The 25,423-nt window shown below is 37.9% G+C and overlaps 1 protein-coding gene across 1 annotated transcript in view; it reads left to right on the top strand.

The window, feature by feature from the left end:
* Positions 1-214: 214 nt before the first annotated feature.
* LOC311289531 (tripartite motif-containing protein 16-like) overlaps positions 215-25,423 on the top strand; it is a 45,753-nt gene continuing 20,544 nt past the window's right edge. Inside the window, exons 1-9 of the mRNA XM_084407606.1 lie at positions 215-292; positions 465-612; positions 7,061-7,336; positions 7,482-7,544; positions 11,862-13,674; positions 13,934-14,107; positions 19,503-19,676; positions 20,114-20,160; positions 20,533-21,885. Of these exons, the coding sequence (XP_084263732.1) occupies positions 7,075-7,336; positions 7,482-7,544; positions 11,862-13,674; positions 13,934-14,107; positions 19,503-19,676; positions 20,114-20,160; positions 20,533-21,086 (3,087 nt within the window). The 5' untranslated portion in view covers positions 215-292; positions 465-612; positions 7,061-7,074 and the 3' untranslated portion in view covers positions 21,087-21,885. Of the gene's footprint in view, positions 293-464; positions 613-7,060; positions 7,337-7,481; positions 7,545-11,861; positions 13,675-13,933; positions 14,108-19,502; positions 19,677-20,113; positions 20,161-20,532 lie in introns of the transcript that reaches the window.

Genomic DNA, 25,423 nt, shown 5'->3' with positions numbered 1-25,423 from the left:
ATGTACATATGCGACTCGCACAGACACTATACGACTATACTGTTATATTGTATAAAGGTATATTTGTAATTTATGTTTCTTCTACTTATGTATATTTTATTCTTATCTTTTAACAGAATTCATGGTGGAAAGCAAAGTAAGAATTTCATTGTGCAGGGAACTGTCCATTTGACAATAAAGGCTTTGAACTTTATTGTGTCCCAGTAAAAGGCTCAGAATGTGTGGCGCAATGTCGCTAATGCCACTCTGAGCTCAAAGAACCCTCTGCAGACAGTGCTGTGTGTCTTTTTCTGTATGTCATTTAGTCTCTTAACTATATATATTTCAGTGTGGTCTGTCTATCTCTGTTTATCTGTCTTTTTCAGAGTTGTTTGTCTCTTTTTACTTGTCATTTCGCAATCATTCTGCTAAATGGCATGTCTCTGCATAGTTTCACTCCCGTGTTGTTTTTCTCTTGAAAACAGGTTCTGGTTTAACAGGTTTAAGTTCAGAAGAAAAAACCTTCCCCCCGGTCCTTTATCAAAAAGCAAAATTGAAAGAAGTTTCAGAACTTCTGCTCAAGACGCCTGTTCAGTGGAGGAACAAGAAACATCTACATCTTCATTATTCATGGTTAGTAAATATTACTTAATATAATACTGAGAGATATTGATTTAAAAGTGTCATGTAACCGTTCACATTGATTCAAGATTTATCAGACAGATTTGAGACTGCGCATATCTGTTTTTTGGATGTTAAAAAAACTCAAAGCAATTATTTCATCTTTTAAAGTAATAATAACAAATTTACACAACAACTTTCTGATGCAGCTCGGATGACTGTATCTTTGTTCTGTATTTATGCACATTCATCTCACAACCTTTATTTCAAATAATTTATCTGTATTTTATGTGTATTTTCATAATTTTGTCTGTCTACAGTAACATGTTCTGAGTCAGACTTTGACCTCCTGCTTTTGTGTGTCAGTGTTTGTGTGTGATCAGTGGTTAATATGTAAATAATAAGGTGCTGGAATGCAAAGTGTATATTAGAGCTGAGGGATGACAAGACGGGCACAGGTTCCATAACGTGTACAAAACTATAATGAAAACAGCATGCTATGTACTCAGATCCCCACTTACTAATCTACTACACTATTCGGTTTAGCATCAACACTTTTGTGTATCTGGCAGCTGAACCCTAAGGTATATGATCAAAAATAGCAAAAGGTATATAGCAAAAAATGTATCAAAATATAATGTTTCATATCGGTCAGTATCGATAATTTTAGACATACATATACATACATATATATATATATATATATATATATATATATATACATATATATATATATATATATATATATATATATATGTATATATGTATATATATATTTATATATATTAAAGACAAGTAGAAAAATTTAAACCACTGTTTTTTTGTTTTATTTATCGACATTATTAAGGCAAACAACAAATTAAAAATATTAGTTTTAGCAGTCAAAATCAAAAATAAAATGTTTACAAAAATATCTTCTTTATGTCTTATATTAATATAAAAAAGTAAGTGTTAAAGAAATTCTTGAACTTCAATAAAATGTTACAAAATGTGTGCAATGTAAAAGTGTAAACGTAGAACACTCAAGGCAAACTTTGAGGTAGATCAACATCTGTAATAAGTAGGGGTGCAACAGTTCACAAAATTCACGATTTGGTTCGATACGACAGTGGTGTCACGGTTATATATATATAACACATATATATATTTTTTTTTTCTTAAGAAAATTTATTTTTAAATAAGTGTTTTCCTACATCTTGAAACTTTTAGTCTTATAAATGGGGGTAATATTTGAAGGATGAACAAATAATGTTTTGGTCAACACATTAAAAATAACATTTAAATATGAAATTATTTGAGTTTTGAAGTGCTGGAAAAAGATGTGTGACATACTTGAAAGCATTTTACTATTCCTGCCAAACTTCCATGGTTAGTGTTACTAGGCCTACATCAAATTCATGGTGAATGTTGCTGATCTGTGGACTTAAAGCCTAAACTAGTTCATTCATAGCACAATGTTTTTCCTGGTTTCCACATCAGTCCTGTTTGATCCGTTAATAACAGAGAAATTTTAATGCTTTTCACTATATCTCGCAGCAATATTATTACTTCTGTGGCGAATTCAAATGCTTTCTTTGATCTCTTAGCACTGTGTAGTAGCCTAACAGCGTCACTATATCAAGATCGGCTCGCGCTGCGCTGACATTGGTGGTGCAAACTGATTAACGGCCTGTGAATTGCAAAATAACGAGTAGCGCAGTTTCGTTCGGCTTTCATTACGTTTGCCATTTAGTGTTGGGCAACGTTGTAGTGGTCGCGCCACCAATCACCCGCACGCGCATTTTAATTGAAAATATCGGTCGCTAACATTTTTTATATCGTTACCGACAATGGTGTACCGTTGATACATACCAATACGGTTTTATTGCCCAGCCCTAGTAGAATTCAACCCATTTAACTCCTGGAAATCAATCTCATGTTCTAAGCCATATCGGGCCTGTGTTTTACGCCGTGCAAAAAAAACTTGAGCTGTAGTAGTTGTTATCTGTTTAGACTTCCTGTAAACTAGCCTGCTATATGATGTCTCATTCCGCCTTATCAAGACTGCTGCTGCTAAACGAGCATGTTCAAAAACTTTTTTTCTGAGTGCTCGTTGCTGTTTTTTAATATCCAAAGCATTAAGTTATTGTACTGTACATTCCTTTGCTAGTTTCATCCCCCTGTCTTTTCTGGCCCCAACCCAGCAAACACATTTACGTTGTGGCAACGTCTCTGGCACGTTGCATTTCTGCTATGGCAACGTCGCTGTCTACGTGCTCGCAACATTGTAACAACGTAGAATTGTAAGACGCGACAGGGCTGTAGCAACGTTGTTGCGCGACATTCAGCAACTGAGAGACGACGTTCTGACAATATTTTTATATGCTGCTATATCCCCCATTTAGCATTTTGTTAGATAATTATATACTTTATATCGTTTATTGTTTATCTTTATTATTATTTAATGGGGCTATCAACACCTGCAAGTGTACACTTTGAAGAGTAAAAATGACAGAAGGTTAATTTCGTTAATTCAACTTTATTAAGTATAATAAATAAAACATAAAAAGCAAAGGCAGATCAGAACATTTAATGAACAAAACCGGGTCTGTATGGCAGACAGTAGCCGAAAGCCGGATGAAAGGTTGGTATAATCGGGGAAACATCCACAAATCCAGAGGAGCAAAGAAACGAATGAGATAGCGGAAAAATCAAATGACAAACTAAACAGTGCAAGCGAGGCTACATTAATCACATTAGAAATTAAAATTGTAGGTAGTGTTTGATAGCTGAGGTAGGCTCAATTAAACGCAATACTCACGTATCCCTGCTCGATGATAAATGAGAACACAATGAGCCCAACAGGTGGTTGGGATTTAAAAGGCTGATTTTCGCGCTTCAGGGCAGTGACGAGTAGCCTACATTATGTAGTCCAGTGGTTGTCAAGACACCGTTGGCACAACCTTAAGCAATGGCCCTGAACAATGGTTTAATGTCAACATTGTGACAACGCTGTAACAACCTTCAGCACACAACGTATTTATAGCAACCTTTTGGCCATGTTGATAAAACGTTGTTAGAAGGTTGGCTACATTGTGCCAGCGTTCTGTGTTTGCTGGGAAAGACCCAACTGCTTTACATGTTGTGCAGCCGAAACTTGATTATTTTTTTTTTATTATAAGCCAGGGGTAGTTGGTCTGTCTGACACTGAATTGAGTTTCTGTCTAAACAGTTATGCATCCCACTTCTGACCTAACGCTAAACCCTTCTCCACTGTAAGCACTCCCAAATCTGACTTGCGATGTACCTCCTCTTGCTGATGAACCTGTCTAGCTGCCGCTGTGGGGTGCGTTTCCCAAAAGTAACTATGGTCGCCCGTTCCATCATTACCAACAGAGATCAATGGAACTTGCAACCATAGTTGGCTAGTGATGATTTTGGGAAACGCACCCATGGCCGGTTAACTGTGCCTGTAGTCTCCTGCACCTGCTCGGTACCATAATCACCCTCGTGTAGTCGTCGCCATCCTGATTCATTTGGAATCATCATCATTTTATCATTCAACTCTTCTTTTTAATGGCAAATTTAACTCTCTTTGATAGTTTTACTGTGCTCAATTCAAAATGATCTGCCAATCTTGTTTCCGTTTGAATTAAGATTATTTGGTAACGCTTTAGATTACAGCCCGGAAAAGTACTGCGCAAGTAAAACAAATTGACAGCAGCGTACCTTTCGGTAATTATAGTGTACCTATAAAGTATGTATGTGTAGGTATAAGGAAACAATATGTAAAGTTTGGGGTATAAAGAGGTAACAACCAGGAAAATTAACAAAATTATTTATACTGTAAGTATTTTGGATCTAAAGGGTACTTATTCTTCTATTATGATAGGCAACAATCTTATGTTTGGGAGCAATTTAACAAGAGCACACTTTTTGTAATAATAGTGAACCAATACATAAAAGCTTTTTATTACAGGATATCTATACATTTATACAGCAATGTTTTTTTATATAAAAAGTTCAGCTTTTTCAGTTTCAGGTTCCATGTATCAAGCCAAGTAAAGCAAAAACTATTGCAAGTTTATTTTATTGTTTTAATACTGGGAAAATATAGCTACTCTTGTTCTGTGAAGTTACAGGGTACGCTGTAAATTAATTTTACTTATGCAGTACTTTCTGGGCTGTAATCTAAAGTGGTACCGATTATTTTTCTTAACCCATTGACAAATAATTTTGGTTGTTTTAAGCAAAAACCTAATTTCAGTCAAAACCTTAGAGGTCCAGTATCCTGTTCTGGCAAGATCTGGCACAAATTAAGCCCTGTATGTGACTCTTGTGTGAGTCACTGAGGGTTCAGTGACTGTTTAACAGATGAATTTGGGTGGGTAGTCCATGAGCCAGGGGGGTCCATCGGTATCAACGGGGGGGCAAATGCTATCATTGTTTTTTGGCAAGGTATACACCCCTAGTATTAGAAAAATCACGATAGCAGTGCAGGGGTGGTAGCGAAATCACTTTTTTCAGCTCATGAAGTTACTAACCCCCTAAAATAAATTCCGTTTTTTAAATCTGGTGTATATCTGGTTTAGGCTCATGCTAGGGATATTATCAATATTCTATAATATGGTGCTTGGTATCATTGGAAAGGGGACCTTTTAGGCTTTCATTTAAGCCCAGTACTGAATCTGTCTAACAAACACAGAGGTCACAAGACTTCTTTAAACCAGAAATAACACACATTTTTTCACAATTTCCGCCTAAACTGTATGCTTTCTTTTATCCCTGTGGCATGAAAGAACACCATGGACACAAAACTCAACAACTTCAATACTCAAGGCACTCTGATGACTCAGAAAATGTATAATATACCCATACTATTTATTTGTGAGAGCCTTAAATTAGACTTGTGTAGCCAGCACAAGTCTTCAAAATAGAATAGAGCCAATAGAATGGACAAATAGAATACCCTATTAGTCCAGGGCCAAATGGCCTATTTATTCATGTACAGTTGTAATAAAAAGTAATTGTTTCAATAGTGTAGTCAATGGTGTTGTAAACATAACACTTGTAAGTGGTTTAACAAAATGTTTCTATCATGTATTTTGATATTCACCCACTTTTAGTCAGAATATCAGAAAGTAGCTCATGCACGGAATGTTGATGGATTTTTGACAGTTTGACGAGGTTTTGTCAGTTTTGTGAAAAGATTGTTGGTTCAGTTGACTGGTTATAACAACACTACCAACTATGCCATCTTCAATCAACTTCCATTGAGTTCCAGGGGTATTAAATGTAAGTACAAAATACTTTTTCTCTTGTGCTTGTGAATTGGTGGGGAATAGTAGCAGTAGCTAATGTAAGCTTGGTGTTTTTAGCAGGCTATCTATCTAGCAGGCTAGCTAGCTTGCAGGTTAAACAGTGTAACAGTAACTGCTACAGTGCAGCTCGGGCCAGCAGCATGTGTCCAAATATCAATTTTAACTGTTCTATTTCATCAGAAACGATCTGAAAACAGGGCTTTAAGCGTAAAATACCGAACTTGTCCTTTAATTTAGCTTAAAAACTTTTACATAGGAGTCTTAGCTTAAGAGCGATTCGGGGCCAATCTGAGAGCAACTCTGAGCAAGGAAAAGACAAAAACTTTCATCTTAGTGAGGAGGCGGGGCTGACCCCGTTACTATGTATGACACAATCTTTTGAAGACTGTGATTGGCTGGTTGTCCAAGAAGGAAAAATATAGTGATTTTAAGTATAGGGTCTATTCTAAGCCTTCACTTTGAAATTACATGTGACTGTGTACATTACACACTGCTGCATTGTTGCATTTTCCCAGGATTAAGGCTCGCACAAATAAATAGTATGGGTATATTATACATTTTCTGAGTCATCAGAGTGCCTTGAGTATTGAAGTTGTTGAGTTTTGTGTCCATGGTGTTCTTTCATGCCACAGGGATAAAAGAAAGCATACAGTTTAGGCGGAAATTGTGAAAAAATGTGTGTTATTTCTGGTTTAAAGAAGTCTTGTGACCTCTGTGTTTGTCAGACAGATTCAGTACTGGGCTTAAATGAAAGCCTAAAAGGTCCCCTTTCCAATGATACCAAGCACCATATTATAGAATATTGATAATATCCCTAGCATGAGCCTAAACCAGATATACACCAGATTTAAAAAACGGAATTTATTTTAGGGGGTTAGTAACTTCATGAGCTGAAAAAAGTGATTTCGCTACCACCCCTGCATTGCTATCGTGATTTTTCTAATACTAGGGGTGTATACCTTGCCAAAAAACAATGATAGCATTTGCCCCCCCGTTGATACCGATGGACCAAATTTGGGGCCCTGGCTCATGGACTAGGGGTGCCTCTGAGAGTCTGGATTTGATCACAACTTCAATTTATAGCCCGTATAACATTTGAATGCTTAGGTCCACACGTTCAGAGTAAAACTAATTCAGATCTTTTTCTTAATGTCTTGCAGCGGTGAATCAGTAAATGATGATGGCCTCTGTTAAAGAGCTGCTCAAGAACTCACTGATGGACCTGGTACAAGGTGATCTGAAGGAGTTTCAATGGACCTTAAAGAATGATAAGCATATATCAAAGTCTGAAATGGAGAATGCAGATATCTTAGACACAGTGGATAAGATGGTAGCACGTTTTGGACCAGAAAAAGCTGTGAAGATTACGGTGGAGATCCTGAGGAAGATAAACCAGAATAATCTGGCTGAGCAGCTGGAGAACAAACACAAGCAAGGTAACATTTAATTCACTGACTGTGACTGTAAACTTTCCTCTTTGCTTGTGTGATTTATGTTTCAAAGTGAATGATCCTGTCTCTCTTTCTTTCTCTCTCTCTCTCTCTCTCTCTCACACACACACACACACACACACACACACAGATCAGACTGATGGCAATATGATGACATCTGCCGCTGTTGGACCTCATTCTAAACAGCGCTGGGGTAAATAACAATCACTGTCTGTACATGGAAACAAAGAAAAATACAGTGAGGAAAATAAGTATTTGAACACCCTGCTATTTTGCAAGTTCTCCCACTTGGAAATCATGGAGGGGTCTGAAATTGTCATCGTAGGTGCATGTCCACTGTGAGAGACACAATCTAAAAAAAAAATCCAGAAATCACAATATATGATTTTTTAACTATTTATTTGTATGATACAGCTGCAAATAAGTATTTGAACACCTGTCTATCAGCTAGAATTCTGACCCTCAAAGACCTGTTAGTCTGCCTTTAAAATGTCCACCTCCACTCCATTTATTATCCTAAATTAGATGCACCTGTTTGAGGTCGTTAGCTGCATAAAGACACCTGTCCACCCCATACAATCAGTAAGAATCCAACTACTAACATGGCCAAGACCAAAGAGCTGTCCAAAGACACTAGAGACAAAATTGTACACCTCCACAAGGCTGGAAAGGGCTACGGGGAAATTGCCAAGCAGCTTGGTGAAAAAAGGTCCACTGTTGGAGCAATCATTAGAAAATGGAAGAAGCTAAACATGACTGTCAATCTCCCTCAGACTGGGGCTCCATGCAAGATCTCACCTCGTGGGGTCTCAATGATCCTAAGAAAGGTGAGAAATCAGCCCAGAACTACACGGGAGGAGCTGATCAATGACCTGAAAAGAGCTGGGACCACCGTTTCCAAGGTTACTGTTGGTAATACACTAAGACGTCATGGTTTGAAATCATGCATGGCACGGAAGGTTCCCCTGCTTAAACCAGCACATGTCAAGGCCCGCCTTAAGTTTGCCAATGACCATTTGGATGATCCAGAGGAGTCATGGGAGAAAGTCATGTGGTCAGATGAGACCAAAATATAACTTTTTGGTCATAATTCCACTAAACGTGTTTGGAGGAAGAAGAATGATGAGTACCATCCCAAGAACGCCATCCCTACTGTGAAGCATGGGGGTGGTAGCATCATGCTTTGGGGGTGTTTTTCTGCACATGGGACAGGGCGACTGCACTGTATTAAGGAGAGGATGACTGGGGCCATGCATTGCGAGATTTTGGGGAACAACCTCCTTCCCTCAGTTAGAGCATTGAAGATGGGTCGAGGCTGGGTCTTCCAACATGACAATGACCCGAAGCACACAGCCAGGATAACCAAGGAGTGGGTCTGTAAGAAGCATATCAAGGTTCTGGCGTGGCCTAGCCAGTCTCCAGACCTAAACCCAATAGAGAATCTTTGGAGGGAGCTCAAACTCCGTGTTTCTCAGCGACAGCCCAGAAACCTGACTGATCTAGAGAAGATCTGTGTGGAGGAGTGGGCCAAAATCCCTTCTGCAGTGTGTGCAAACCTGGTGAAAAACTACAGGAAACGTTTGACCTCTGTAATTGCAAACAAAGGCTACTGTACCAAATATTAACATTGATTTTCTCAGGTGTTCAAATACTTATTTGCAGCTGTATCATACAAATAAATAGTGAAAAAATCATACATTGTGATTTCTGGATTTTTTTTTTTTTTAGATTATGTCTCTCACAGTGGACATGCACCTACGATGACAATTTCAGACCCCTCCATGATTTCTAAGTGGGAGAACTTGCAAAATAGCAGGGTGTTCAAATACTTATTTTCCTCACTGTATAACTGCAAGCAACAATTACAGGGAGAAGAAGAACAGAATAACCCCAACCTAACCCTAATTACCCTGGTCCGAATACCATTTTTTGAGCTTCGAAGCTTCGGTAGTAATGAACATCGAATATTCGAAGCTTCTGAGAGAGGGGGCTGAACATATTCTTCTCTCTAATAAAGGCAGGAATCTCTATGTGTCTGTATGTCCGTTTGCATTTTGATTATTTCGAGAACCGTTCATCCAATCGACTTCACAAGGGAGTGCAGTGTCGCATTTGGTGCAATATAGATAGACACGCGAAAAGCAACACATTCAGAATTAATAAACTTTTAGTAAACTACAGAACAGCGCGAGCGGGAAGCGGTGCACCTCACACGGGCAGGGCTTATATGCTCCGAGAACGGACACTGCACTAGTGATATAAAACGCACACACACAGGTCTGTTAACTTAAGCAATACTTTTAAGGTAGTCTAATATTTTTCTGACTAACAAATTACTGACACAGTAAAGGGTAGAATTAAATAAAGAAAAAGGAAATTTAAATAAAGAATAAGGAAATTTAAATAAAGAAAAAACGAAATTTAAATAAAGAAAAACGAAATTTAAATAAAGAAAAACTAAATTTAAATAAAGAAAAACTAAATTAAGTTAAATTATAAACGAGATTAATTTAGATTGATAATAATGGGTAAAAAGGCTAATACATTTTGTTTCTATTATTCTATTTTCCACGATGTCAAAGCAACGCAGCTTAACCCAAAACACAAGCTCAGGCATGCACTTCGGTCCATACAAACTCCGCTGTTCTGCGCTCTAGCCAGAGAACACTCCCGTTGCTGGAACTCTTCGTTGGTGGAAGGCGTCGGTTCTATTTCTAGCATGCACGCGTTTTCCGCTTGGCTCGAGCCGCACCTGAGACGCATGTCTCGCGCAGGCAGTGTGCAAACTCCAACCTGTTAACATGGGAGTCGAAAATAAAACGGACACGCCACGCAGCTGAGACTAACGCCATGCAGCCAGTGTGACGCCGGCCTTATTCAAGCGCGCATGAGAACCGTTTTGCGGGGGATCCCGGGTGTGCAAAAAACCCCGAATATTCGAATGTCAATTTTTCAAATCGAATACCAACCCACCAAACGAATATTCGAATATTCGGGTCCAGCCCTAACCCTAATACAGTCTCATGTCTTGTTTGGTGTGCTAGCTGTCAATGGTTTGATCAAAACGCTTTTAATTATTTTGGTCAGCATGGCCTTAACTTCATATAAGTTCCAATAGTGACAGTACAATTAATGGTCTGGAAGGAATTAGAAAAATAATGTAATTCATACATTTCTAAATTGAAACCAATTGCATTCGAGTCAGCATTAAGGCGGGCATACACTGTGCGATTTTCGTCCGATTTTGAGCCGAATTCTGACTCGTGCGACTCTTTTTCGGGTTGGGCCGATTTTCAGCTTTGTCGTGCGTCGTTTGTCGTGCAGTGTTCGTGCAGTGTACAGGGGGAAACGAGAGGCGATTAACCTCTCACGACCGGCAATCGGATGGTCGGATGAATTTCTGGCATGTTAGAAATTTTGGTCGCTCCTCGTGACTATATCGCGCAGTTGAAGCAGAGATACGAACCGATTGCCCTAAACTCAGTGTTTTTCCCTCACTGCGCCTGCGCGAAAACAGAAGTTTAACCATTTCATCTGCAGCAAAAAATAAATAAAAAAACGAAAAGAGGGAGATCTTTAAGTTCTGTAGTTCAAACTATCTACAAATTACTGTTGCTTACCTCCAGTTTGTGTTGCAAAATGGATTAACCATTACCCACTTCTTCCAAGCCACCTGCAATGTACACTTTACCTCTTTTATTAATTTGTTAAACAAAGTTTTTGAAATAAAGCTGTTTTTAATTTTCATTGATGAATTATTGCAGTGTTCGGACATATTATATACGGTTAATAATTAATTATATGCCTATAATTCATTGTAATCGACCTAAATGTTTTAGACAATTTTCAATGAGGAGGAGTAAGCTTCTGTGTGATATTTTATTATCCTCACAGCGCGTTGGTTTTGCGGTGATGCTCTATGAAATTATTGCGTGGCAATTTAACAGCCTATCACTTTAATAATAAAAGTAGCCTTATCTCTAATAATAATAATAATATACATATAATAATATACAATAATACTAATAATAATTTAATACATAAATTGGAAATGCTAAATCATCTTGATATTGATAGCTGATGCTTGTTTTGACAATATCTCTGGATACATGATATTGTCTATAGGCGCAACCCGGCAAGGGAGTTTATCGCGCTGATTCGCGCATATTTCACACGTATAGTGTGAGCAGTCAAGTCGCAGCTCGACGTTCGGACCGTACAGTGTGAGCACAAAAATCCTGAGCTTTGGCTTTACATCGCATGCGATATACTCGTTCAGTGTGAGTAGGTTCCTTGCTGAAATCGCACAGACATCGCACAGTGTATGCCCGCCTTTAGTCAAGGCATTTCCATCACCCATATATGTTGTCAATTTCAGCATAATAAGTGTAAGATGTGCATGTAAACACTATTGTAGTAAGAGTGTGATTAATTGGAATATAGTTGAAGCATGAATTTATGAAAAACATGATCACTTAGTCTTTGCTGTCTTTTCCCCTATTTCCTAAAGGCTCAACTGCAGACAACAGTCAAGCTACTCTTCATGATTACACACAGACCAGCATCAGACTGAAGAACAAATTAAAACAGGACTACAAGCGGATACTGGTTGGAAATTCACAGACAGGTCATCAGAAAAACCTGAATGATATCTACACTAATTTATATGTGGTGGAGAATGAGACTGGAGGAAGAGTGAATGAACACGAGGTGAGACAGTTCGAATTGAATCTCAAACAATTTGATGCCAAAGACACACCGATCCAGTGCAATAACCTTTTCGAAGTCCATAAGGGTCAAGAAAACAGAAAAGTGCTGACAATGGGTATCGCAGGGGTAGGAAAAACTGTCTCTGTCAATAAATTCATCCTTGACTGGGCTGAAGGAAAAGAAAATAAGGATATGACCTTCATTTTTCCTCTGCCGTTCCGTGAGCTAAATTTGATCACTAACAACTGCAGTCTCATGGAACTGCTAAATAAATATGTCTTTAATGGTACTGAAGAACTGCCATCTCTTCCTGAAGGTGATGGTAAAGTTATGTTCATCTTTGATGGGCTGGATGAATGTCGCTTCCCTTTGAACTTTAAAGAGAGTGGCAGATTTACAAATGTAAATGAAAAAACAACAGTGAGTAAGATAGTTACAAGCCTGATCAAGAGCCATCTGCTTCCCTCTGCTCTCATCTGGATCACATCCAGACCAGCAGCAGCCAGTCTGATACCCCGTGACTACATTAATCAAGTGACAGAGGTGCGAGGATTTAACGATGTGCAGAAAGAGCAATACTTTAAAAATAACAGGAGTCCTGAGGTTGCTGGAAAACTCATCAGTCACATCAAGAAATCCAGGAGTCTGTACATCATGTGCCACATCCCCGTCTTCTGCTGGATCTCTCTCACTGTTCTTGAACCTCTACTGGCTCGAGATAGCAATGACAAAACTCCCACAACTCTCACAGGGATGTACACAAGCTTCGTAATTTCTCAACAGCAACAGATGAAAGAAAAATACTGTGATAACTCTGAACCTAAAGCCAATGCTGTGTCTTTTGATCAGATTATTCTGAAGCTTGGTAAACTGGCCTTTCAACAGCTAGAGAAAGGAAATCTGATTTTCTACAAAAAGGATTTTGAGGAATGTGGACTAGATGTCAGTGAAGGTTCTGTGTTCTGTGGGTTATGCACTCAGATCTTCCAGGAGGAAAGGGCTGTTTCAGCAAGAAGTGTTTTCAGCTTCGTACATCTCAGCGTACAGGAATTCCTTGCTGCTCTTTATGTGTTTATGATGGGCAAAGATGAGAAAGCTGACCTATTTCCTCAATCCTGGAAAGAAAAACTGGCATGGAAACTGTCCAAAAAGCCACTGTTTCAGCTTCATAAGGCTGCAGTCAAGAAGGCTTTAGAAAGCAAAAACGGACATCTGGACCTTTTCCTTCGGTTCCTCCTGGGTCTCTCACTAGAGTCCAATCAGAGTGACCTGAAGGAATTACTGCCAGGACTGGAGCTCAGAACAGAGAACGTGAAAGACACAATTGACTATATCAAAAATAAAATAGAGAAGGAGGAATCAGTAGAGAGGACCATCAATCTCTTCCACTGTCTCAGTGAACTGAAAGATGACTTTGTGGAGGAAATCCAGAAGAATCTGAAATCAGGAAAACTTTCAGCACAGAATCTGTCCTCTGCTCAGTGGTCTGGTCTGGTGTATGTGCTCCTGATGTCAGAAGAGACTCAAGAGATGTTTGAACTGCAGAAATACAGAAGATCTGATGAAGCACTGATGAGACTGCTACCGGTGATCAGAAACACCAGAAGAGCACTGTAAGAGTCTCCTTTACATTCATTTATATATACTGTTAGTTGTTTTAATTGTGCCTTGATTTTACTTGTTGGCAAAGAGTGTACAGAAAAATTTATGTAAATGTATGTGATGCTATAAATACTGTTTTGATGTTTTATGAAGAGAAAAATTGTTTTAGCTTTGCTTACATCACTACAGTCAAAAAAAATGTCCAAGCTCCAGATTATAAACACTACCTAATAAGCAATACTGTTGCTGTTTGTTTTGTCCTCTACACAGGCTACAGTACTGTAATCTCACAGCTCAGTCCTGTGAGAGTTTATCATCAGCTCTACAATCTTCAAACTCTGTTCTGATAGAGCTGGACCTAAGTAACAATGATCTGCGGGATTCTGGAGTGAAGCTTCTTTCTGATGGACTGAAGAGTCCAAACTGTCAGCTGGAGATACTGAGGTGAATGGTTTTCCATTAAATAATTTGGGCTTAAAAATGTTTGCGAATGCAAATGTTGCACTTTCAAATACATTTATTTATACACACATTTGTTATGTTTATAAAAATTGTCAACAATTGAGAAGCATTCTGATCATTTAGGCCTTATCTGAATATTCATGGGAAGTGCCCTGCTTAGTCTTTATCTTCGGCCTCTGCCACAATGCCAGGGCTCACACCCTCCTCCGTCTGCTCGAGGTGAACCAAAAACAACTGATACCAGCTCTCATTTGTAAATTTGTCAGCTCAAATGAGGGGAATGGACAATTATTGATTATTAATGATCAATTATTAATTAATAATAATCAATAACCAATAATACTGGTTATCACTTACACACTTTAAATTGCCCAAAAAGGGAATACAAAGCCCATATAGTTGTATCTCTATATATAAACAATTAACCACCACGAATTACAATTAATTATGAATATACAGATGGGCTATATATCAAATGTGTGAATGCCTACGAAATTTAGGTCCCATCAAATAATTTGTTTGTCCGACAAACGAATCATGCGATTTTCTTATCAACTCTCAAGGAGGGTTATTCCTCTGGCCACGAGGAACAACTCTCTTGTTTAAGAGATTATTAATTTGTAAGATGATCACACTTTGTAAAGCTCGTAGCTAAGCTCAGACACATTAAAGAGGCTTTGTTACGTGAGCAGCAAACAGAGACAATCAAGCGTATAATAGGTTTTTAATAAACTAAACTATAAAAGTAACGTTACAACTACAACTAACAAAGCATGAACAGTAAATGAAAGTAAAGAAAGAAAGCAAGGAAGATTACAGAATAGCAAACAAATCACAAAGAACGAACCTTTGAGAACCAGACAAAGAAACCAAATTCCCTTAACAGGGCAGATGATATTCACGCATTTAAATCTTGGTAAAAGATTAATACTTGCATTGAACTTTGTGGCTGAACCGGGACGGGTGCGTGTGCTTGTCCTTCTCGGTGTGTGTCCGTTTAACTGGCAATGTCCTTGCGGTTCCTCCGGAGATCATGCAGTTTGCGGTAGGTTCAAACGGTCTGCTTGTAAGAGTTGCTAGAAACTTAGTTTAAAGTTCGTTTCACTTGTAGTTGGAACTGAATGACACGAGACTAAACAAAGCGAGAAGTCGGAGGTACGACTAATACAAAAACAAAGTAAAAGTAAAACAAAACGGAGAGAAGAAGAGACGAGACTAAAAAGCACAGAAAAAGCAAAGAACAACGAAAAAGTCAAGAACACGATGTGTCTCTTCTTTTTCTAGGATTTCAAAATACACCCCTTTTGTGGAGTTAGGCCAATTGGAACGCGACATTCCAAGCGGGAAAAAGCTTCTTTGTCTCAGCGCACAGCTTCATTTGCATATTTTATGACAGTGTTAGGAGTTTGTTATTTCAACTTAAAAATGGTGGTAACCACAGTATAACACATTTTTTCATAACCTAATACATATATTCAGCCTAAGCACACAGAGAGGTTTAATTTGAGACCAAGATTGCTAAACTTGAGAGCTACAAACATAGAGATACATTCTTATTCTTTAAAACAAGCATTAAAAGTTCAACTAACAAGCTAGGAATAAAGTTAACGCAAAATGTGATGTACATTAACAAATGGGGAACGAAGATTGGACTTATGGAGACTGAACCACGGCACACATATGATTTGTCTAACCATAGTATGTACCCGGGTCTAAAACATTGATCTAAAACTTTACATGAACACAAAGGCAAAACCACATAGCAGGAAAGTCATTAGATGAGAAAATTAGATACACATATACAGTGCTATGCATAAGTTTAGACACCCATGCTAAAGTTGACTAAAAAGAGAAATAAACCATCATCTTTTGGAAATTGAACTTAATGCCTTAAAGGTTGAATTTTTCTTATTTTTTTTAATTAAGGACACCAGTTTTCTTTGTGAATGAATAATGTATCGTAAATAAATAAATGTTCTTCCTTAAAATACAGGGTGCAGAAGTCTGGACACCCCTATGTTAAATTCCCATAGAGGCAGGGAGATTTTTATTTTTAAAGGCCAGTTACTTCATGGATCCTGATAAAGTTCCCTTGGCCTTTGGAATTAAAATAGCCCCACATCATCACATAGCCTTCACCATACCTAGAGATTGGCATGGAGTACTTTCCATAAGACCATCTCTCAATGCAAACAAACCAGCTATTAGGCTAACTGAAATAAAACCATGCCAATCTCTAGGTATAGTGAAGGCTATGTGATGATGTGGGGCTATTTTAATTCCAAAGGCCAAGGGAACTTTATCAGGATGCATAGTATCCTGGATCCATGAAGTAACTGGCCTTTAAAAATAAAAATCTGCCTGCCTCTATGGGAATTTAACACAGGGGTGTCCAGACTTATGCACCCTGTATTTTAAGGAAGAACATTTATTTATTTATGATACATTATTCATTCACATAGAAAATTGGTGTCCTTAAAGGTTGGATTTTTCCAATTTCTTTTAATTAAGGCTTTTTTTTTTTTTTTTTTTTTTTTTTACCTTTATTTTTACAGGCAAGTCATTAAGAACAAGTTCTTATTTACAATGGCGGCCTGAGTTTAAGTTCAATTTCCAAAAGATGATTTTTTATTCCCCTTTTTAGTCAACTTTAGCATGGGTGTCTAAACTTATGCATAGCACTGTATATATATTTCTCAAGTGGTATAGAATATATAGGATTACATGGTTTATATAAAATCCTCAAACAGAAACTGATTGAGCTGTTGCCGGTCCTCTGCAGATTCCCTTTGGTCGTAAACTCTTATCGATCTAGCAGGAGGTCGGGTTACAAGACAATGGTTCTATTGGGGAACATTCTTTAAGATAAACACTTCAAAGCTACACACTAGAACAGTGGTTCCCAATTCCAGTCCTCGTGACCCACTGCTCTGCACATTTTGTAGGTCTCTCTTATCTGACACAGTCAGTTCAGTTCATGGAGTCTCTCCTAATGAGCTGATGATCTGGTTCAGGTGTGTTAAATAAGGGAGACATACAAAATGTGCAGAGCAGTGGGTCACGAGGACTGGAATTGGGAACCACTGCACTAGAAAATCATAACTATAGGAATAAAAGGGGTTAATCAAACATGCATACTTTAATACATCATATGCAGATTTGAATCACTTGTATTCTGAATTAAATGCAAGGAATGTTTGTGTGTGTGTGTGTTTGTGTGTGCATGTGTGTTCTGATGCAGAAAAGTTAGTTCATGCATTCATGACCAAGACTAGATTACTGTAATGCTTTTTTAGCCGGTTGTCCTGCATCCTCAATAAACAAGCTACAGTTAGTCTAAAATGCCGCCGCTAGAGTTCTTACTAGATCAAGAAAATATGATCATATAACACCGATTTTATCATCACTGCATTGGTTACCTATAAAGTTCTGTATTAATTACAAGGTATTGCTACTGACTTATAAAGCCCTAAACGGCTTAGCTCCAGTCTATTTAACCGATCTTCTATCGCCCTATAATCCATCGCGCCCTTTAAGATCACTAAATTCAAGGTTTTTGGTCATACCTAGGATATCCAGATCCACCAAAGGAGGGAGAGCATTTTCACATTTAGCTCCAAAACTCTGGAATAGCCTTCCTGATACTGTTCGTTGCTCAGACTCGCTCTCCCAGTTTAAAACTAGATTAAAGTCGCATCTCTTCAGCCAGGCATTCATATCATATTTTTAATCTTACAGTTCAGATTACAATCCGGCCTCTAGTTAATAAACGCCAGAGGAGAACTGGCCTCCGACTGAGCCTGGGTTCTCCCAAGGTTTTTTTTTCTCCATTGGGTCACTTGATGGAGTTTTTCGGTTCCTTGCCACTGTTGCCTTTGGCTTGCTCAGTTGGGGATATTATGGGGATATTTAATTTGATTTTATCAATCAATAAATTCCACTTGAAACAAACCTTGTTGTATTATTTTAATTTAATACTGTGAAGCTGCTTTGATACAATCTGTTTTGTGAAAAGCGCTATACAAATTTACTTGACTTGACTTGACTTGTAATGGAATGACAATTCAGGGGTCCTCTGGCCATCTGGTGTTGCTCTTTGGTCTCTGAGGAGTCATAAACACCTCAGGAGGATCAATCTAGTCCAGACTCACTGGCTCTACTCTGTAACTTACATTCATGAGTTTAAGGGTTAAAAGCCTTCCTAAAATTTATAATGACAAGTCATTGTGAGTTTGTCCATCCGCTACACAATTATATGTGTCGTGTCCCCGCTATGATAACAGTAACTTTCTCAAATGTTTACAGAACAAGCAGGAACCCAGTGTGCCTGTATCTTTCTCTATTTTCTGTTAAATTACATGCTAGAAGGTCTTCCCAAGCCGTACAGCAAACCAATCTAATATATTCTAATATGAAGTCAACAGTTGGATGTGACAAAACTTTCTTCAGTAAAAAAAGACAAAACTGATGTCATTGCATTTGGAAACAAAGATGAAGTTCTCAAGGTGAATGCATACCTTGACGCTAGGGGTCAAACAACTAAAAATCAAGTCAGGAATCTCGGTGTGACTCTAGTCAGACCTTAGTTTCAGTAGTCATGTCAAAGCAATAACTAAATCAGCATACTATCATCTGAAAAATATTGCAAGAATTAGATGCTTTGTTTCCAGACAAGACTTAGAGAAACTTGTGCATGCTTTCATCACCAGCAGGGTGGATTATTGTAATGGACTCCTCACTGGCCTTCCTAAAAAGACCATTAGACAGTTGCAGCTCATACAGAACGCTGCCGCCAGGACTCTGAGCAGAACCAGAAAATATGAGCACATCACACCAGTTAGATTTAGGATTGATTTTAAAGTATTATTACTGGTATATAAATCATTCAATGGCCTAGGAACTCAATATATTGCAGATATGCTCACTGAATATAAACCCAACAGATCACTAAGATCATTAGGATCATATCAGCTAGAAATACCAAGGGTTCACTCTAAGCATGGCGAGTCTGCTTTTAGCTATTATGCTGGAACCAGCTTCCAGAAGAGATCAGATGTGCTCTTAAAGTAGTCACATTCAAATCCAGACTCAAAACACATCTGTTTAGCTATGCATTTAATGAATGAGCACTGTGCCGCTGTTCATCCGACTGTTTGTACTGTATTTTATTTCCTTTTTATTCTAAACTGTTCTTATTTCTTTTGATTATTTTAATTACTTCTATGTAAAGCACTTTGAATTACCATTGTGTATATTTAGTATACATATATTTATTAAATGTGCTACATAAAAGACTTGTCTTGCCTTACTGAAACTGCAGAAAGAAAGAAAAATACCAATCTAATTTCATGTGGACTGTTGCTGTATGTCTTTGTAGATTATCTGGCTGTATGGTGACAGAGGAAGGCTGTGGTTATGTGTCTTCAGCTCTGAGATCAAACCCCTCACACCTGAGAGAGCTGGATCTGAGCTACAATCACCCAGGAGATTCAGGAGTCAAGCTGCTAACTGATAAACTGGAGGATCCAAACTACAGACTGGATAAACTCAAGTATGTAGAGCATGAAGAGTTGATTAAACAACTCCAAAAACAGCATTTCAATCTTCACTTATTACTCACATTACTACATTTACAAACGTTCTAATTGAGAATTTACAGAGGTTTAGCTCTAGTTATGCTAAGGGACTGTAGAATGCTTCATTCTGATTGGCTGACGAACACTATAAGGTGTGCAATTATTTACAGTAAACGCACAGGTATAGTAGTTCTAGGCAAGTCTTGACTGCTTTCTGAAAAATGTGTAGATCCAAACTGCACACTTGAAAAATAAAAGTATGTTGACCATGAAGATATGTTGTGGTGTGTGTGTGTGTGTGTGTGTGTGTGTGTGTGTGTGTGTGTGTGTGTGTGTGTGTGTGTGTGTGTGTGTGTGTGAACACTGATTGTATCAGATGTGCAGAATGTGAGACTGTGTTTCTGTTTTATAGTGTGGATTATGGAGGAGAATCCGGGATTATAGAAGGACTACGTAAATGTACGTACACACACATACACACACACAACTTCAGTGTTTTTCATTGTTTTTCAACATTGTTTGAAAAACAAAAAAACATTGTTTTTCACTTTATTAGTGAGGACATAATATAGACTTTCATTGGTTTTATATAATGATATTTTCTATTGCCAAACCCAATGCCTACCCCTACCCCTACCCATCATAGAAATATGTTAATATATAATTGTTTTTTACTAGTTAGGACCAGTAAAAATGTCTGTTTTCCTAATATTTCAATATGTAAGTGAGGACATTTGGCACTTACAAGTGTAGCCAAACTTGTACACACACACAGACACACCGCTTTAGTGAATATTGATGTGTGATAAATGTGCCTCTTCTTGTGTTCAGATGCCTATGATCTCACCCTGGATCCAAACACAGCAAACACTCATCTCATTCTGTCTGAGAAGAACAGAAAGGTGACATCTGTGAAAGAGGTCCAGTCATATCCTGATAATCCAGAGAGATTTGATGAGTGTCGTCAGGTTCTTTGTAGTGAGAGTCTGTCTGGACGCTGTTACTGGGAGGCTGAATTGATTGTAAATGCTGATATATCAGTGGCATATAAAGGAATCAGCAGGAAAGGAAGTAGTGAAAACAGTTGGTTTGGATTCAATGAAAACTCCTGGAGTCTGAACTACTCTGGTGACAGATCCAAAGTCTGCCACAATAGTAAGGAAACTAGCATATGTGTCCCTTCAGGCTCTTCAAATCGATTTGGAGTGTATGTGGACGTGTCAGCCGGCATTCTGTCTTTCTACAGAATCTCTGGCACACATAAAATCACACACTTACACACATTCACCTCCATGTTCACTGAACCCCTATATGCTGGATTTGAGGTTTCTGGTGGTTCCTCCGTGACTTTGTGTGAGATTGAAAAGCTTGTGAACAACAACTGACAGAACAAAAAATAAAACACTCTCACTTTATATACTGTTGTTCTGGTCGTTACCCAGTATGCTTTGCGTCTGCGTTAAAGGTCCAAAATTGTGCATAATATCATATGTGTATGAATGTTTATCATTATCGAGTTGTCTAATCTCATAAGTGTAGTGCAGCTTGATGGCAAGTTCAAGCTAGTAATGAAAGAAATTGAGCTTTACAAATCTTTAAATGAACTGAATCAATCGCTTTTTTTAAATGATTCACTGTTTCAAAGCTCTCAAGGGTCACTTTTATAATGTGGATTCAGTTTTGCTAAACATGTATAATGATGTATAATGATGAAGGAAGAGTGACAGTTCATTGTTTCTGAAGCTTGCAAAAAAAAAGACAAATGGCAAAATTATATAGAAACTTCATATATTTAATGGTATTTAATGAATTGTGGATTACATTAAATTGATTTTAATTAAAATTTTTGCAGATGGTTTGTAAATGTCATGTTGCAGATGTGTTTCTGTAACATTTACATTGATTTGGTCAGCAGATTATCACGTTTGGTTTTGTTTTATGTTCATGACCTTTATAGGGTCTAAGGTGTTTTGGGGGTCCTTGAGATGTTCTGACATGCCCTGACATTTGTGCTTTTCTCAGTTGTTTATAAACACATTAATGGCAAAGGTGTAATTACACTCTATTTAGCACAAACAGAGCTACCATAATATGTGAGCAACATGTATGTACATTTTTGTATTTTTGAGAGAATAATGTTTATGCATGGTTATTGAAAAAATAAAAATGAAAGTTTCTGAAATAAGGCAACAAAACACATACTTAATATGTCCACAAGACTTTTGACTAATGGATGTTGTCGCCTAGAGTTTGCTTCAAAATGATGTGAAAATCATCCTGCCTAATCATTCACATAAAACAATACATTGATTTAAATTTTGTAAGACACTGTTTGTTTGAAAAGGGAATATGCGTGGGGGCGTGAATGATCATGAATAATGCTCTGATTCACACCTGAGAAGACAATGACCCGCATAATGAGCCTTTCATTCAGGTGTGTCACTAATAGGGAACCACAAGGTAAATAAATAAATAAATAATTATATATATATATATATATATATATATATATATATATATATATATGAATAAATCCAAATATAAATGAAAGTCAAAAGCACATTTTTAGTACATAGTCATACCTGGAAACAAATCCTGTTCAAATAGGCTACATGTGTCATGATTCTGGCTTTTCCTATCCTTTTCCGCCCTCTTCTGGTCACTTCATTCTTTACACTCACTTTTTTTACGCACGCAATCAATTACTCGCTCTCTTTGTCCCAGCTGTTTCCTATCTTCTCCTGTTCTACCCTAAGTGCATCGCACCTGTCCCCTTTTCTCTCTGATTACGTTTGCTACTTCTTCTCTCTCTTTCTCCTGCCTCTTTGTCGGATTGTTCGTTGACTTCAGTTGAATGAAGAACAGTGTTACTTTCTCGCTCTACCTTTTTCCTGTCCCGTCGTGTCCTGTCTGGGAATTCATCTAGCAGCAAGTATTTTATAACTCATGCTCTAACCAGCTCTCTGTGTCCAGTGAAACGCTTGACTGTGCTGCTGCTGTTCCCCGCTGTGTGTCGACTATGCATCCATCTCTGTGACCTGAGGCTAGCCACCTGCTGTGTTCTCGCATCACCGCTGACCGCTGTCTAAATACTGTTTGCAAGAGGATTATTTCTGTTTATGTTAACTGGCCGTGTTTTTGGCTGTTTCTGTTGTCTATTATCTACAAAGAAGATTTCTGTTGAACTGCTCTGCTGGAGGCTACCTCATTTACTTTCTATTAAAAGACTGATTCACTGTCACTCGCTATTGGGTCTTCTCTCACCTCATAACAATATGGGCCATTCTACAGAATTGGTTCAAAATTAGAGTTGGAAACATCTTGAAAAAAAATTGTCTTTCTCCACAAATTTTGTATGCATGCAAATTGTATAATATAAGCTATATATACGGTTGAATCAGGTGTGTTTGATTAGGGAGACAAAAGCTGTGTCCCAATGTGAAGGCTGCATCCTCCGAAGGCCGTATTTGAAGGCCGATTGGCCGCATTTGAAGGCCGATTGCGTCACAGCGGCGCGACGAAGGACGTCCCAATTCAAAGGCTGCAGCCTTGGAAGGTCGCATTTGAAGGCCGATTCCATCACCGTGGCGTGATGAAGGCTGTCCCAATTCAATTCTGCATCCTTCGAAGGCCGTATTCGAAGGCAGGTTGCGTCATCGCGACGCCAAATGCACCCTTTGTTTCCCTGTGAAATGAAGGATGCATAAAAGGATCCTAAGCGGACTATCCTACCCTATCCTACCCCATAAGTCATTGCGCGCCGGTGACGACAGCATTTTTTATTTATTTTTAAAGGCGGCCTAGAGTAGAGACTAGAGTTCGGTGGTGGCCAGCAAATTCACATTTAACCCCCTGGGGACGGCGGTATCGCCGGTGATACCAGCTCGCTTTTTTTCTAATCAGTTCAAAAGAGATTCATTTTGCTCTGTTGACTTTGATATTACAAACAAGTTTCATACATCAATCGATCCTGTTAAGTGTGTATTATTTTTGTGTATACTCACAATAAAAACAAAGTGTTGTGCTTTTTGCCAAATAAAGAAAATTAAACGTGATGCGAGTTCTGCCTTCTCTCTGTCAGTTAAGTCCATTCTGAAACGCGTCCGAAAATGAACTGTAACTCAGCGAATACTGAGTCAAACAGGCATACAGATGCACAGGCATGAAGCTTGAATTCTTTTCTTTTAAATGAAGTAATATATATAAAAAACAAATATTCTCAGCTTGTGAAATCTGTATTAAAAGAGAGCGATTCCAGTCGAGCTCATTAGAGCTCATTCAAATGTAATGTGACCACGCCCCGGAGAGCGCGCGCTATTCAAACGCAAATTCTGAGAACCATTTCAGTCTGTGAAACGCCCCCATCAGCTGTAAACACAGCGCACCGCGAGTGAGGCATAATATAGCCTACCTAATAATCCTGGAGAAAAGTTTCCTCAGAACAGTGCTGATATGAGGAGCAATAGATCCCGCTGAGGAGTGAGGTAGGCTAAGTTATCTTTTCTCAAGTGTTAATGTGGAATAACGTTATGGAATAACGTTAATGTAGGCCTATGTAAACCGCAAAAAGATGAATCGCGTTTCTATAATATGAATCGCGTTTCTGTGAGATGAATGAAGGGTACATATTTGTAAAGACTGTTTAGCCTAAATATGAATCGCGTGTCTGTGTGTGAAAGAATAAACCGCTTTAATCAACTAAAATGCTTTGCTATACTGAGATGAGTAAAAATCGACTGAAATATGTTGAAATAAAATGTCAACTGTAGATTTGAGTACAGTTTTTACTGTAGAATATACTGCCACATCAAATAAGCTTTTGTTTAGCAATTTCTGCTCTTATGTTCTATATATTTATATATATATATATAAAATACTATTTTTGTCAAAAATAAAGTCATAAACTAAGATGTTAGATGTTGGCTATATTCAAACTAATGAATACATATGATAAAATGTAGGCCTATAATCATTTTTTTACAAAGAAAGAGTACACTTGAAATATTGTTGAAATTGTAATTATTGTTGTAATTGTAACCTTTTTATTAAAATAGCAAAACATATTTACAAGATAGATGTAAGCAAAATCTTAAATGGTCAATATAAGTCTTCTTCTAAATATATCTTTTGTCCTTGCATTTATTCTTGTGGCTCAGTCAGTGTCACACCTGAATGAATGGCTCATTATGCAAGTCATTACGCATAATGGGTGGGGCATTGTATTCTCAGGTGTAAACTACTCCCCCTTTACGCCCCCCTCGCATATTGGCTTTCCAAGCAAAACCTGTCTTACACAATTTAAATCAATGTATTGTTTTATGTGAACGATAAAGCAAGACTATTTTCACATAATTTTGAAGCCAGAACTCGAAGCGACAACATCCATTAGTCAAAAGTCTTGTGGACACATATTTAGTATGTTTTTTGTGGTCTTATTTCAGCAACTTTAATTTTTATTTTTTTCAATAATCACGCATAAACATTATTCTCTTAAAAATACAAACATCTACATACATGTTGCTCACATATTATGGTAGCCCTGTTTGTGCTAAATAGAGTGAATTTACACCTTCACCATTAACATGTTTATAAATAACTGAAAAAAAGCACAAATGTCATGTCAAAACATCCCAAGGGCCCCAATAACACCTTAGACCCCAGAGGGTTAAATGTAAGTATTATGTTTTCATTTACTCAAATAGCTAGCGAAACCGGAGTTAAA

Source organism: Rutilus rutilus (genome assembly GCF_951802725.1).
Source record: "Rutilus rutilus genome assembly, chromosome: 4".
NCBI lineage: Eukaryota > Metazoa > Chordata > Actinopteri > Cypriniformes > Leuciscidae > Rutilus > Rutilus rutilus.
The sequence above is the reverse complement of the archived record's forward strand: the minus strand, read 5'-3'. Positions and strand labels throughout refer to the sequence as shown.